Here is a 15,088-nt window from a genome sequence, read left to right on the forward strand (position 1 = left end):
TTTAAATTGAACACTATAGAAAAGTAGGATTGAAATCTGACTTCAGAATGAAAACTTGCAAAGTATAACTAACTGGGCACTGCAATCACTGCAGCAAAGGAGATACTGAAATACACTAACAAGGTCTTTCTGACCAACTATCTTACATGAAACTGCAAATTTTGTTTATGCTCCTTTTCAGATCTGGTCCATTTGGTGATGAAACATCTCCAAAATATGTTCCACAGCATGCCAGTATTTCACACTAATCAGAGAGTTTGTCAGCAGAGCTATTAACTATTGCTTTGGGAATCTGCAGGGGCCAGAGCGTGTGGAGTGATACTAACCAATGTTACAATGCCAAAACTGGGCAAACCTTCAAAGCCGGCTGTGCTGTTGCTTTGAGAAAGACTTTGGATTCTGTGATTCTAATAGAGATGGAAAGAAGCTATGAGGTCATCCAAGTCTTGCTCCCTGCCAAAGAAAGACTGCTCCCTGCAGTGCATTTTCAAATGCTTTGTCTACTTTGGTTATAGTATTTCAAATGATGGGGCTTCTTCCACTTGCCTTCAGAGTTTATTTCTCAGCTGAATGTATTTCATATTCAGGAACCCTTTTGCTCTGCAATGGCTGGCACAAACCATTCTTAGCTTCCTCTTGTTATTTCTAACTATCTCTCCACATCCAATTCAAAGGAATTTTTCCCACTGTCTCCTGTAATTTTAAATATTACTCAGCTAATATGTTTGCCTTTTACCCTAACACTTGCCCAAACCCGCATATTGGAACACTTTTCTTTCCTTTATAGCCATTCTCACAAGCTGAGCCATGGCAACTTCCCTCCTCCTTGCCAGTGTGACAGCATCTGCTCCTGCGATCCAGGCTTGGGCAGCAGTGAAGCACTGCACCTTCCATCATCTCAAACTCTTATTTCCCTTTCCACCCTTCCGCCCATCTTGAGCAGTCTGTTTGCACACCATACCACTTTGCCAGCCTGGAAGTCCAGCTTTGTTTTGTTGATTTTTTTTAATACTGGCTATTTGCACACTGATTTCAGTATCTGTTTAGGGATGCTGCCACTCTTGCAAACCTTCAGTGACAAAACTAGAGTAAATCAGATGGGATGCGATGCACATATAACCTAGTATGTATCAAAACTTCATTGTATGTAAGTCCCCTCCTTGTCTATAGCCTTTCTGTGTCAGAAAGAAACAGCCTATGGTCTTTTTGGTTTCTTAAGTTCTCCTGCTGATTGCCATCTTACATTAGAAGCTGAGCTCTGAGGGAAAAGTGGATATTTTCTTATCCCACAAAAAAATTGATGTTCTGAAAATTTTTGTAGATTAAACTGGAACTGAAATATGAAAAAGGAAGATAAATATGGAAAGAAGGTGTAAATGGAATCTGAAAATAATGTTGCAGGTCAGAAAAAGAGGTTATTGATGTCGAGCATTTCAGGTTTGTTTGTTTGTTTTGAAATCTCAGATACATAACTCTCCAAAATGAAAATGCTTTAACCACCATCATGACCAAAAATTCAAAAGTTAAAGTAGGGTATTTCAACCACTTTGAGACTTCCACCTTAAGTTTCCTTAAGCTAAAAAAGATCTGTCAAAGCTGACTCTTTTGATTTCAAGAGAACAGTCTTTTTCTGGTGAAAAAAGACAACCATCTAAACCATTAGAAATTTTTACCGAAACCTAATTATAAAGCATATGACAGAGATCACATGTGCTTTTGAGTAGCTATATGCACAGCCCAGTGATTTCACAGTTGTGACTCAAATGGCATTGCCACCATCAACACCTTTCACACAGGTATCACTGCCTAACATTAAGAAGGTGCCTGGTGGTGGGAAAGAGCTGATGCAGACTGTTCTGATTTTCTATATGTAGGGGAAAGATGGGCATTGCAGGTAATGGTGGGATCCTGCACTCTGACACTCCAGACTTCCAGTGCATCTTCTCTTTATTCAAATAATAAAATATTTCTACATGAACTATTACAGAACTTACAAGTTAAGGAGATCATTCTAACCAAAATGGAAATACAGGCCAACGAACACAAGCTCTGCCTTACAAAATCATATACCCAGTTCAAATAACCAGATCAGAAAAGCAGGAAAACTGCATAGCTGAACACACAGGCTGAAGGGAAAAACTAGATAATGAACAAGTTTTCCCTGCATCACTCTGGTGTCCTCAGAGCAGTTTTTCTCCCATCACATGACAAATTCAGATAATGGATAAATGCAACTGAGAATGAAAAAGGAACTTCTGGACTGAGGCAAACTTTAGCCAACGAAATGAACAACCATTAAATCTTCCGTATGTCTAGGACATATTTTAATCCTGTTAATTCAATAATCAACAAGTTCAGTTAAAGAATTAGCACTAAATCACTCCTTTTAATATAATGACTTTTTTAAACTATAAACCTAAATTACGCTTCATGTCCCAAATCCCCTGAAGTCAAAAGCAAAGAACTTCCGGTCCTTCAGATGGCTGAACAAAGAAGCAGAAAAGGTAACAAAAGAATTTAAGAGAGCTCCAAAAGGATCAAAATGAGAGAGGAACTCTTGTTCAGGAAGGGAATATTCAAAGCTTCAGAGATTAAAAGAGTAACATCAATTTTATCACATAAGACTCTGGTAATATGCAAAAGACCTAAGCCACGTTTATGTCTGTTTTCAACCTTGAAGTACTTTAAAATGCTCAACTTTCACTACGCGTGAACTACATTAAATTTGTTTAAATGAACTTTGCAGACTTCTAAAGCACAGTACACAGCTATTTCAAGTGAAAACAGTGGACTGGGACTCTGGAGAATTTGTTCTCCCTCCTGTCCGTACCTCCCACCTACTGTGCCCCATCAGGCAGAGAGCATCACCTTTCTGTGTGCCTTTTGTTTTTGCATATTTGCAAAACCAGGCATAATACTGCTCTCAGCTGTTATCTTTTTATTTAGATTACAAACCTCTCAGGACACAGTGTTTATCGCTAATTGTTTCTACAGCACTTTTCATAATCACAATTGTGTTCCGATGATTCTGTTTAATACAATGTGCTTTTCCCTTTATCTTCCCAGTTCTAATTGAGAGAAAGGGGCTACACGCATGGCGAACACTTTCATTACAACAAACTTGGGATCTGCAAACATCCTCATCTAATTGTATTAGCTTATCTGTTGTTAACAAATGATGGAAATAATTTTAGCTTCCCCAATGTAATATTCATATTCTACATTCACACAATGTAATTGAAGGTGGAATTTCTGAAATCAATTCTCTTTCACCTGCCCCCTTATCTTGCTACAACCTTCCAAATTCATGTTACAACCTTCCAAATTCACACCACCAGCTGACTCACCCTGCATTTTGGGGGAAGAGCTTGCAGAGTTCCCTCTCCTTAACAACCGCCAAGGATGTTTCATGGGCATGGAAAACTTCAATACGCAGAGCTATTTTTTCAGCCAAATTAGAGCTGCAGATTACCACTCTGAAGAAAAGGTCAGCGGTGCCACAAGCAGCACCTTGTACACCTGAAGGCACTGAAAAGGGACTGTCCTTAGCGCAGGAGACTTATTGCAAAGCCTGGCGGAGCTTCACAAGTCTCTTCACATAATTTCATCTTCTGCAAACAGGCACATTCAGTATACGCAGAAGGATATGTGAGGCTTGAAGCAATGTATTAAGAACTGCTGAAGAGAGGCATTCAAGAGGATATTACATCTCTAACCAAGTTAGTGATGGATCCTTATATAAATATAGGATGCTTTTACTGCTTTTCACAGCTATCCTTCCCAGTCCTAACCATTCAGTATTCCTACAGCCAGAGACTCCACTGACAAGAGCCAAACAAGAGCCTGAGGCTAGCAAAGCTGAGTGGCTCCCAGAGGTGACAGCCCATTTTGCAGGAGTAACCACCAGCACAGCACCTTCCACTGAATTATTTCTCACAAAGGACTGTTAGCATGTGGGACAAGAAAGGCTGTGTCCTCCAGTAAAGGTTGGCAAGAGAATAGGGGAAAGAAAAGAGGGATGAAAAACACTTAGGAAGCTCCATCTCTTCTAGCATACCTCAGTCTGTGGCTGGGCCCGCAGAAGCTACAAAGGCTCACTCCAAAATCCCTATGAACATCCAATTTTTAGATTGTATATTAGGAAGAATTTCTTCTCAGAGAGGATAGTCAGGCATTGGAACAGGCTTCTCAGGGAAGTGGTGGAATCACCATCCCTGGAAGTGTTAAAAAACCATGTAGATGAGGCCCTCAGTGACATGGTTTAGTGGTGGTCTTGGCAGTCGTAGGGTAATGGTTGGACTTGGTGATCTTAAAGGTCTTTTCCAACCTTGTTGATTCTATGATTCTATGTATTCAGTATTTTCCTTTCCAAAGGATACCTCTGTTGTGAAATGCACTCAACGACAACACTATAGGAAAGCAGCATTTTTTCCTCCACTACTGAATCAGTAAATGTTCTCTATGCTGATCACTCTTGGCATTTTTAAAGAATCTCTGTTTAGTGTTCCCTTAGTAGTATATACCATAAAGAAGGAAGCAAAGCAAATTACGCCTCAGAATACAATATCTGTAAAAATCAAATACATCATGCATTTTATCTGTGAAGACCACAGAAGAATGAAGGTTCTGTTCTTTTCAGACATTTGTGTAACTGAATGGTTACTCATGGTAAACTCTGGGAGAGAGAAAGTAAAAAGTATGGCTTGTGGGGAAAAAAAGTTTTCAATAAATCTTCCTCTGAAATGTGAGTGGACAGCTTGCTTTATCAATTCCCATCTCCTGTAAGGAGTATGACTGAAAAAGAAGGACCTGTAACACCAAAGAATCTCAGTATACTCTGAAATGGGGAATCCCTTTCTTTTTAAAAACGTAAGACATCCGTGAGGAATAAAAATGGTGTAAAAGCTGGAATATTATTGTGAAATTCAAAACTGGTTTGTAAGAAGAAACAAAAGTGGAACCATTTTGCATCTAGTTCTTTTACTCATGTTTGAAAAATCGCATGCACATGGCTCTTGCAAACATTTCCTGCAGTTGTACATTTGTGTAAACCTGCTTTCGTGGAAAGCTACGGCTTTTTGTTTTTGTCTTAACTTGGTACACAAGAGAGTATTCTCTTTGCCCTCAGTCCTCCAGGGAAATATAACTGGAATTTCTTGATCTGTAGCTAAAGTATGCTAAACCACCACATCCTCTTTCAAAACCACATTTAAAGCCAACTCTTATTGTCCTGTTCTACTAAAATCGTAATATCCTGATCCCTGAAGATTACTTTATCAAAGAAGAAATAGACTTGTTTCAAGAGAGGAAATACTTCAGGCGCTAGGAAGCTTGCCTTAGAAAGCTCAGAAATTGCTTTGTTGGGCTCTCATCCCCCTAGTTTAGTCTTACAGATCAGACTTATTGGGACAAGAGGGGATGACTTTCCATCAAAAGTTACTGGATGTTTGTCCCTTTCTCCTGCCCTTGCTTTATGACTGGAAACATGAAGCATCTTGCAAAGCTCTTACAATAAGTACATTTACAAATTTCGTTATAACTTTGGATCCTCATACTTAAGCAGTATGTCTGCTCCCCTTCAGCTTCCTAGGTTATCAGCTTTATTCCTAATCCAGTGCACAGAGGTTGAGTAAGTCTCTGGGTTTGTCCCCTGATGCAAGCAGGAACAGCAAGAGAGAACCTTTCCTCCATTCTAGCCAGACTGGGACTTCTCCTCTAAGTCAGAATTGGAAGTATTGATATGATGCTTATCAGCCCAAATTAACTTTTCTCTCTGGGAGATTTGTTTCCCATAGATCAGAAACAGTACCAAGGGGATTTTTCAGACAGCAGTGTTTGCATGGCAGAAACAAAACGTGATGCCACTAAAAGGCCAAGGCTGTATCTTCTCCTGAGAGAAAAAATAAAACGAGGAGGGTTTTGCCAATGCCGTGACAGTCAGCTTAAACTCACTAATGAGATTCTGTCAGTTAACAGGCAAATGCCTAAAAGCCAAACATTTCTACAAAGACTCCTCAAAATCAGATTGTATCTTTACTCAACTCACTTAAAACTTTGAGGGTCCTAGGTTTTCTTTTACAGACCTCAACCTCCTCCTCTCAACTGAGCTACCTTGGCTTCACAGGGGTGAAATTTTTCCATGAAAAGATCCCTTTCTGTGACATCAGAAAAAAGCCCGAACAGCTAAAGCAACAGATAGCCTTAAAATAAAAGCATGAATGATCATAGATGTGATACATGAAACTTGGACTTGGAGGTACCCATATGAGATCCTCAAAGCTTGGGATGACTGGAGTGGCACTGTTGGAGGTATTACTCGACCATTCAATCTGCAAAGGAGCTTACTGCATATAAAGCACTGGTGGCTTTCTCAAGCCAATGACTTGTGAGGTCTATGTTTTGAACAGTTTACCAGGTAAATAGCACTTTAAGCATCAAAATGCTCTACACACTTTACCTACTGAATCTAATTGTAGGGCAAAAGGTGGCTGGGTGTCAAATGGGGTAATAATAGATTTTAATTACCCCTTTGGACCCCACACAGAGGGAGTAATTGAAAACTGGGTCTTCTTTAAGCTGCAACTGGGCTCTGTATGCTGTAACCTATTACAAGAGCTGGAAAAAGCACTGCTCCTCAGCGCATCAGGGAGCCCTCTTCAAAGCTTCTCTTTTGCCGCCATTGGCAAATGGCTTTCAAGTATGATTAATCAATTAAAGTTTCACAAAAGGTAACTATTTTACTGTCACTTGCATTAGTGTGTCTCCTTCTGACATATGTCTTGCACCCCCTCCCCCAGTCTCTTTTCTATACTACGTGACTACAAAATGGTTATCTTCCATGCTGTGATTGAGCTGTGGAATACTGCTGTGGCTATAGCTTAGGTAATAATTTAGCTAAATAGTTCTTTTGGCTGGTAACCCTATAATAAGAGTATTTTTCAAGCTAGATGGAGTAGAAGTATTTGAGAATTAGGAAAAATGCTCCTGTGGCTTTGTTGCTTGGTATTACCCAAAACAATGTATACACAACATGAACGTGTCAGTAAAATACAAAGGAGAAGGATAAACAACTGACAGCCAGAATAAAAGGCTATTTTTTTTTCCTGCATGATGTCTGAAATGCTGGAATACATTAAAATGAAGCCAAAGCCTTAACTGATTCCTTTTGATAGAAACCTGCATTTGAGACTGGGCTCCGCATATAAGAAATCCATAAAAATAAATCCTAAGTAACTGTTTTCACATATCTTTGAAATGCTACAAGTGTTCCCTTTTTTTCTTGGGGAATGAGATTCAGAATTTCCAGCCTCTGAAATCACCTCTGTCAAGGAGACAATGTCTGAGTGAGTCTTATGGAAGTTCAGAGATCTATGAATACCCCCAACCTCCCCCCCAAAATTAGATTTAGCACAGAATACAAATGACTTTCTAAGAAATCAAGTCTGCTGATGACATAAGTATGTTCAAAGGTCACCTTTTTAAAGAGATATACTAATTTGCTGCATTCCAAGAAGATGTCAGTGACCACATATAAAGGGAAGACACCTATCTATACCCCATGGAGGGTAACCAGATTAAAATAATTGTTCTAATGATGGAGTGGGAATATTTTAATGAGGTACTATGGGTACAAGCCACACATTGAATGATAACCAGACTATCAAATCAGTCACTTGAATCCACATAGGTTCTAACGATGCTTCTAATCTATTTAGTCATATCCCACATCTGGATTTGCTCCCTTTTTGCTGCCAGCTGCCTCACAATGTCTGTGACCAAGAAACCATTCAAGCAGCTCATCATTACATGTAGCTCAAAAGGAAATCTAGTAAGCTGCAAAAAGGTTTAATAAACGAAATTCTCTATTTTTCTATCTCTACTGAAAAAGAGATAGAAAAAGAACCCAACAGACTTAACTAGATGAAATTCAGTAATTTAAATGATTGCTTAATGCACCTATTATTTCACCAAAGGGAATACTGGAATTTAAAAACAGGATCAGAAGGATATGAGGGATAAGGATACCTGTGTATATGAAACTAGAGCTGATATAAAAATTGAGAACAGTGTTTACTAACAGTGGCTCAAATTCTTCATTCTTGCCCAGTTTGGTACCAAATATGCATGTTGCTCAATAATCAGATTAAATAAAATTTGTAGTCAAAATAAGAGGAAACTGTTGCAAATGCATGCAAAATGCTATAAAAAGCTTCAGCAATACATATGTGACTTGATTAGTGTCTCTCTCCCCAGAAGTCGAAATCTCTACCCCATCACAGCTTGTAAGTTGCCACTACCTGCTACTGAACAAGGTGACTGTTGACATTTTTACTGGCTTTTGAGGGTAGACATAGACTGCAATGGATTTGTTTCCTTTTAATTTGTCTTTTTAAAATAAACTCTGGATAAGGTTCTGATATAGAACACAACATTAGGATACAAGGGACGAAGTTTTGCTATAGAAAAGACTATTGGGACACAAGGGAATGTTTATCTACAGGATTTGCAGTAAGTTTCAACTTTAAGAGAAGATCAATGATTTCTCTCAGCCATCACCAGATGGATCAGTCCTTCAGGCGGTTCCTATCTTAACACACAGAGTACAAATCCAAAGCAGTCAGAATATTTTAACATTTTTCATGGTATTTATTTCTTATGCATGCCAACATAGTTACAAATACAAGGTAATTCCAAAGTTTAGCAGATTAAACCCGCAACATTTTGAAAACAGTTATGAATGATTCTAAGAAAAAAGTATGTTTAGAATACTCACAACTATATTTAAACATCTGAAAATTCAGCCTGACCTGTTCTTCAAACACTCAAAAGCTATTTTTGCCCTGTCTATGTGAAAGGCAGATTTAATTTGAATACACGAGGTCTATTCTCAGTTTGATAAGGCAGCTTGTTTTGCCAATAAATTATTTTTGCATGAAGAAATAATGCTCTTAAGGATGAGGAGGCTGTGAAATTTTTATGTTAATATCACTGATGTATTTTTTGTTGGACATTTTTAATATTATAAATACATGTCTATACTGTTTTAGAATGCCCTGGATAAAAGGGATGCTTGGGCTTTAAATTTACATCGCTACTGCTACAAAAGCATGCAAGTGTTATAAAAGCCAACATCTTTCATGTATATGGTGCTTTGGCGTGATGTGAAAAGTGTCTCTCTCTTTTTTAATCTTCCAAGCACCTCGCAGGTTTTAGCGTATTTAGGTATCTTGTGCTTAACCACCTGAAAAGCTTTCTGAGGAGAACACGACTGGTCTAAAATGATGATGGAGTAATCTGAAAACCAGCGGTTAAGACAGTGGGACAAGAATATGAATGATAACCTACTTCTCCTATTTATTTTTCTTTTTATTTTGTGCGTGTATTTTGTGTGTGTGTGTGTGTAAAGTTGTTTTTCCCAGAGGCAGTAGCAGAGAGATGCAGCCAACAACCCAACAGGGAATTTTGTTGCATCTGCCCTCCCTGTACATTTATATGACCTGAGCTGTACAGTGAGTCAGCAGCAGTTCTGTGCCATTGCAGCCTGCTGCGAGGCCAGCTCATGCGTGGTGAAGCATTAATCCATGTATTTTTCCTTTTGGATCTGAGTTAACCTCTCTATACTACATTGCATTGCAGCACAGGGGTGTATCAGACAGTTGGAGCTAACTCAGAAGTCTTCTCCTGGTTTTTCACTAAACAGCCCATGTGGGATGTGTCTTTCTTTGCTCACTCGTTCTTGGCCATCCTGAGGACACTGATTCATAGAAAATCGATGAGATACTGAGTACAACAATACTGATGTATTGTTGTGTAGTCTTGCTATTAGGATGCTACTCAGCTTCCAAAAAGAGGCTCTAATGTCAGTTGGGACAGCACAGGATGCCTGGGACATCTCATTAGTGCTAGTAAATACAACATGAGCTCTATGGGAGACCCTGCTGGAATAGCTCCTGTACTCCAGTAGATGCTCACAGCTAGGCAATCGAGCCTTTTTCCACTAACATAACTGATGCCAGCCACCGACTGAGTTGTTGTACCCCTTGGTACAAGTTTCCTGCCCTCCAGGTGAGCCTAGTCCCAGCCATTTCCCTCGGATGGCAACTACGGCCAGAGCTGCAGAGTCCCAGCAGCTATACCAATGGACTGGTGGTCAAAACCACACAGAGGTACAAATAAAGTGTTTGAGAACTTCCAACCTGACCTAAGGAGCAAAACATCCAAATTCAGTGAGAGCTGGGAGAAAATACCTAGTTTGGTTGATGGACCACTCCTAGATCTCTACCCAGATTGCATATATTTTGATCTAAACTCCCATCAAATGACGACATTTTCCTAAGCTTTGAAGTATGCAAATACAAAATTACCAGATGAGCTGAAATAATATATTAAACCTGATATTTAATTTCTATCGATGTGAATAGGACTTGAATAGTCTCGAAGAGATGAGCTACAGCTGCTTTTTGCAGGAACTACAAAGTGTTATCATGGCAAGGAAAAAAAAAAGAAGTTCAGTCTTTTTCAAATTCTGGAAAATAACCTCTAAACAAGAAAATGTGAAAAAACTTCTCACATTAAATGTACAGAGTAAACTCTTCAGATTGCTGGGGGACTGGCTGACCTGCAAAGACTTGGTGGGTTGTTACTACACAGTCTCGCATCTATATACAGCAATCTTTCAGTTACTGTTAAGCAATAGTGACATTCGGTTCCACTAAAATGGTTAGAAACAGCAAGTGTGAAGAGACTATGTCAAATAAAGTTGTTTTCTCTCCTAATTTATGACCCATGAATCTAATTCTGAATTCCACAGGACTGAGTAAATGAGGCACAGCTTTAATCCATCAAATTAAAATCTACATTACCACAATCTGAGAAGCCAACTCTAAAGATCATATTTCATGTTCTGTATAACTAGTCACTAAATATAAATTAATATACTGCAAAGTCTGATCTCAGTAACGATGCCTACTTCTCAATGACATGCTAAAGGCAGGGAAATAGTATACCCATGGTTTATGCAGCTTTTATGAACAGTAGACCTTAATTTCCTCTATATAAATATATACAAATTTATTTTCATTGTTTATAATTTTTATTAACTAATTGTAAATTCCATGTTCTCTTTCTATGTATGTTTCTATATACTTCATTTCCAATGGATGTTCTATAAATTTCCTTCTCCTCTCAGCAAAAATAATTCCAAATAAGGAATTAATCTAAACTTGCTTTTTTCTTTCTCCTCTATAGCTACAACTGTAGTTTTAATGATTCATCAGCTCTTTCTTCTGCACTTGAATGATGCTTACAGGGATCTACCTACATAGTGTTCAACTTAACAGCAACCATTTCAGAGCTCTGAGATTAAAGCAAACACTATGGGTAAATAAATCTCAGTTTACTGCGTCTATTAAAAACTAAGCATTTGATTTCAAAGGTTCCTTCCTTACCAAGACAGAAAGAAAAGTACCTTAAAGTTCAATTCATCCCATGCTGGTGCATGTCTGCAGTAACTATAATACACTGGTGGTGTGTGTGCCTTTCCAGTGAGTGCAGAAGAATCCACAGGATGGATGAGACCTATCCTGATCACAGTTTTTGCTCTGCTATTAGGTAAAGAAATGCCCCACTTCTAATTTGCTTTTTACAACATAAATAATACAGAATTTTCGATTTCTCAAGGAACCTCCTTTCAAAAGTGCAATGCAGAGATGTCAGGCTCACATAACAATTACTCCTTTTTATAAAAACACATGTTTTTTCACTGGGTTGAGTATGAGCATGGACTGTGTCTACAAAGAACTGCAGTTGCTGGATCAGCAAGACCAAATTTTCTACTTTTGGGTTATGCAGACAGTAGTATCTCAAAGGATGGATCAAATATAAGCATTACTGTTGATAACTATGTGCAAAAGGAATAAAGAAATGTTGAGAGAGTCAACTGTCTTGCAGTTCCTTTCATTCATCTGCTAAACAAGAACATATCTGTATGTGCATCTGACTTAACTATCCAGAGGATAATTTGGGCCTGCAGTGCCCTGAGGTCTGCATCCTGCAAGCTGACCTGGTCACTTTGATATAGCCAGAATTCATATTCACCTAAGAGCAACAAATTCTTTGCTAAGCTTTTAAGAAGCAAGAAAGAGAAAGAACAGCCTCCCTCCTCCTCCTTTCCTTCCAGAGTTAATGAAACTATTGTTTTGTTAAAACTTTGTAAAGAGACTACCTGCTAGCCTTTTAACCAAAGTATTGGAAAACTGAAATACATGTGCATGGGAATTTCCTAAATTACATCTAAAATCACAAGTTTCATTCCAACCATAAGATTTCAGTCATCTTAATGACCTTAGTAATAAATTTTAGTTCCTGCTTCTTGTGTATATCCAACATGAAAAACAGAACTAGAAGGTACCCACAGTTACAGAATGTGGTTGCTCACAATGGCTGAAGCCAATGATCCATTCCCTCATAATCCTGCAGCATTAAGAATTGCAGCAAATTCCCCCCATGGTCTCCCTGCTGTTTGCCAGCTGAGCAGAAACAACTCTGTGAAGCTAAGAAGACCAACAGGTCACCATTTCTCAGGGACTGTCTAGGCTTGCAACACCTGAATGCAAGTGTCATGAAATCCTGAAGGCAATAAAAGCAGGGAAATCTTGTTAGTCATCACAGTGGTGATGTCAGATGCTTCAGTTTTGTCAGTGGTAAAATTAATTCACCAACCAATAAAAATGTCTGTCTGCTCACTGGTAGGAGTTAGCACAAATTATTTAGGAGGACTACACAGGTTTTCATGACTACGAGGTGTGCTGAAGTAGCTTTCTTGCTAGAAACTGTTAATTGTGTTTATTAGAGAAAAAGAAAAAGGTGGTTCTGACCTGTCATGCCTCAGTGCCCTCATATCAACATACACAGTGGTGGGATCTGGTCCAGATGTTCCCTGTAAACAACAACATCAGCTAATCAGAACTTGAAGGAGAGGAGCATAAAAGAGTTTTATCCTCAAAATAACTGAACATTCATTTCACTTTTTGTTATGCTAATCAAATGACAAGTTATATTTAAACTATTCATCAAACAAAGCTCAGCTTTACAGAATCAGAAAGAGCACTGGAAAACATACCTACCGTCAGGTACCTGTTACCTTGGGGTTCAGAAAAACATCAAGCGGCCATACTACTTAACCAAACACATGGCAATGTAGCTTTTATTTGGATAAAAGGCCAAGTAATCAGCACGTGTGTACATACAAAAAATGTTAAACAGGTTTTGCCATATAAAGGAAGGCAGAAATTGCTGAGAAGACACAGTTTAATGGCAGAAGCACATGGTCAGGAATGTGAAGCATGGTTTACTGAGTCTTCCATACATGCAACAGAGAATATACTTGAAGCTAAAGATAGTAAAGGTAGCACGCATGACATGAACCAATGCGGACTGAAGGTCTGTAAGCAATTCTGTTCCCTTTTAGTCTTCCACTGCATAATTTAAATCCTTGCTTTATGTCACAATATTTAGTTACTTGAAAAGCAGTAGACTAATTTTAGTTTCCCTTCATGTGGAGATGATACAGTCTTTCAGGCCTTTCCACCCACAGCTTTGCTGCAGTTTTGTAACCTGCAGTGATCTTCCTTAGCTGAAACTTCAAACTCATTACCACTAAACATTCTGTGACTTCTCAATGCTCTAGTCTACGGCTCTTTGCTGCACACCTTGTGTCACTGCTAAGCAGATGAAGCTAGATGAAACGCACAACTCCATTCTGGAACACTGGAATGTGTGTTTTCAGCAGATAAATTCACCTAACCCTGGTAATCTAGAGGTGCAGGAACTCCTTTATCGGTTATTTAGATATTTATTATTCAAAACAGCAGGCAACATCAACTCCTAGTGATTTCTGTCCTGTCTGGGGTATATCACAAAGTAAAATTCTTCACATCAGGAATGGCTAGAGATAAATATTACATTTCTGCAATACTGGTTGGTAGTTCCACAATTTGTGATGGAGTTCCTGTATCTGAAGAGGAAAAGAGTTACCACTTCCAGCTGGTACTTACAGTACAGTTACTGATAGTGACCCACCACCAGAAGAGAAAAAGAGTAATAGAGCTGCACATGCATGTTAGCCTCTTTAGCTTGTTACACACAATACAAGATACAATAACCTCTCTAGCTATTAACGACACGATTTTCAGTCTACTAGTAAACTCAGCAGTGTAACAGACTAGTGCTGAGTGGAGAACTTATTTGAAATATATGCAATGTTAAAAAAAAAGACCCAAACAAACCAAAATCAAGGGAAAATTGGTTATCTTTAAAAATAAAACCAAACCTGAATTGATTTATAAAACAATGGAAACAGTCAAGTTTGAAAATCAGAGACAATCACTATGGTATTTGTTATTTTCAGTGTGAATGAAATAGTTACAACAGACAGCTTTGATGAAATCTGCATCCAGGTAAAGCTATACTGGACTTGCTTATAATTTCATAGAAGGATCTGAAAATCCCCAAATCTCCAGACTCAATTTCTAGTCTGTCCCACTGTTGGAAGCTGATAGGTGGGTATTGAGGGAACATGAAAATCCCCTACCTGCTCGGCCAGCTTCCCCAGCCTGTGAGGCTATAGCAGCAGGAATAGCAGGGATGAGGGAGAGAAGGAAAGAAGGTAACACAAGACGAAAATAATAATAAAGAAATGGGAATGAAGGGTGGGAGGAAAAAAAAAGAGGAAAATGCAAAAAGCAGGGAGTAAAATAAAAAGAAAAACAATGTCAAATACAGGAATCTTACAAATTAACCATTATACCATTAAAGGTTAAAAAAAGTAAAAAATGAGGTGTCAACATTTTAGTAGAGCAACAGAAGAGACAGCTGTAGACTGCTAACCTTGGACAAACAGACTTCAATGGTTTTAGGACACTACAGACAACATTGTTAGTGGAAAATGTGCCTAGCAGACTGATTTTTTTCTTTGGTTTTGGTGAAGAAGTCAATAAACATTAAGGCCCTGATACTTTAATGCACATCCATTGAGACAGGGGTTCCAGGTCTGTAATTTCTCTACAGTAAGAAGTTTGTGAGTGATATC

At 38.6% G+C, this 15,088-nt stretch overlaps 1 protein-coding gene across 1 annotated transcript in view; it reads right to left on the reverse strand.

Moving 5' to 3' along the window:
* DIP2C (disco interacting protein 2 homolog C) overlaps positions 1-15,088 on the reverse strand; it is a 230,050-nt gene that overhangs the window by 15,987 nt on the left and 198,975 nt on the right. The window contains exons 32-33 of the mRNA XM_034061370.1: positions 14,591-14,620; positions 12,876-12,937 (exon numbers count right to left, since the gene is read on the reverse strand). Coding sequence (XP_033917261.1) covers positions 12,876-12,937; positions 14,591-14,620 — 92 coding nt within the window. The remainder of the gene's footprint in view (positions 1-12,875; positions 12,938-14,590; positions 14,621-15,088) is intronic.

The sequence above is a fragment of the Melopsittacus undulatus genome, chromosome 1, assembly GCF_012275295.1.
Source record: "Melopsittacus undulatus isolate bMelUnd1 chromosome 1, bMelUnd1.mat.Z, whole genome shotgun sequence".
In the NCBI taxonomy this organism is placed as follows: Eukaryota; Metazoa; Chordata; class Aves; order Psittaciformes; family Psittaculidae; genus Melopsittacus; species Melopsittacus undulatus.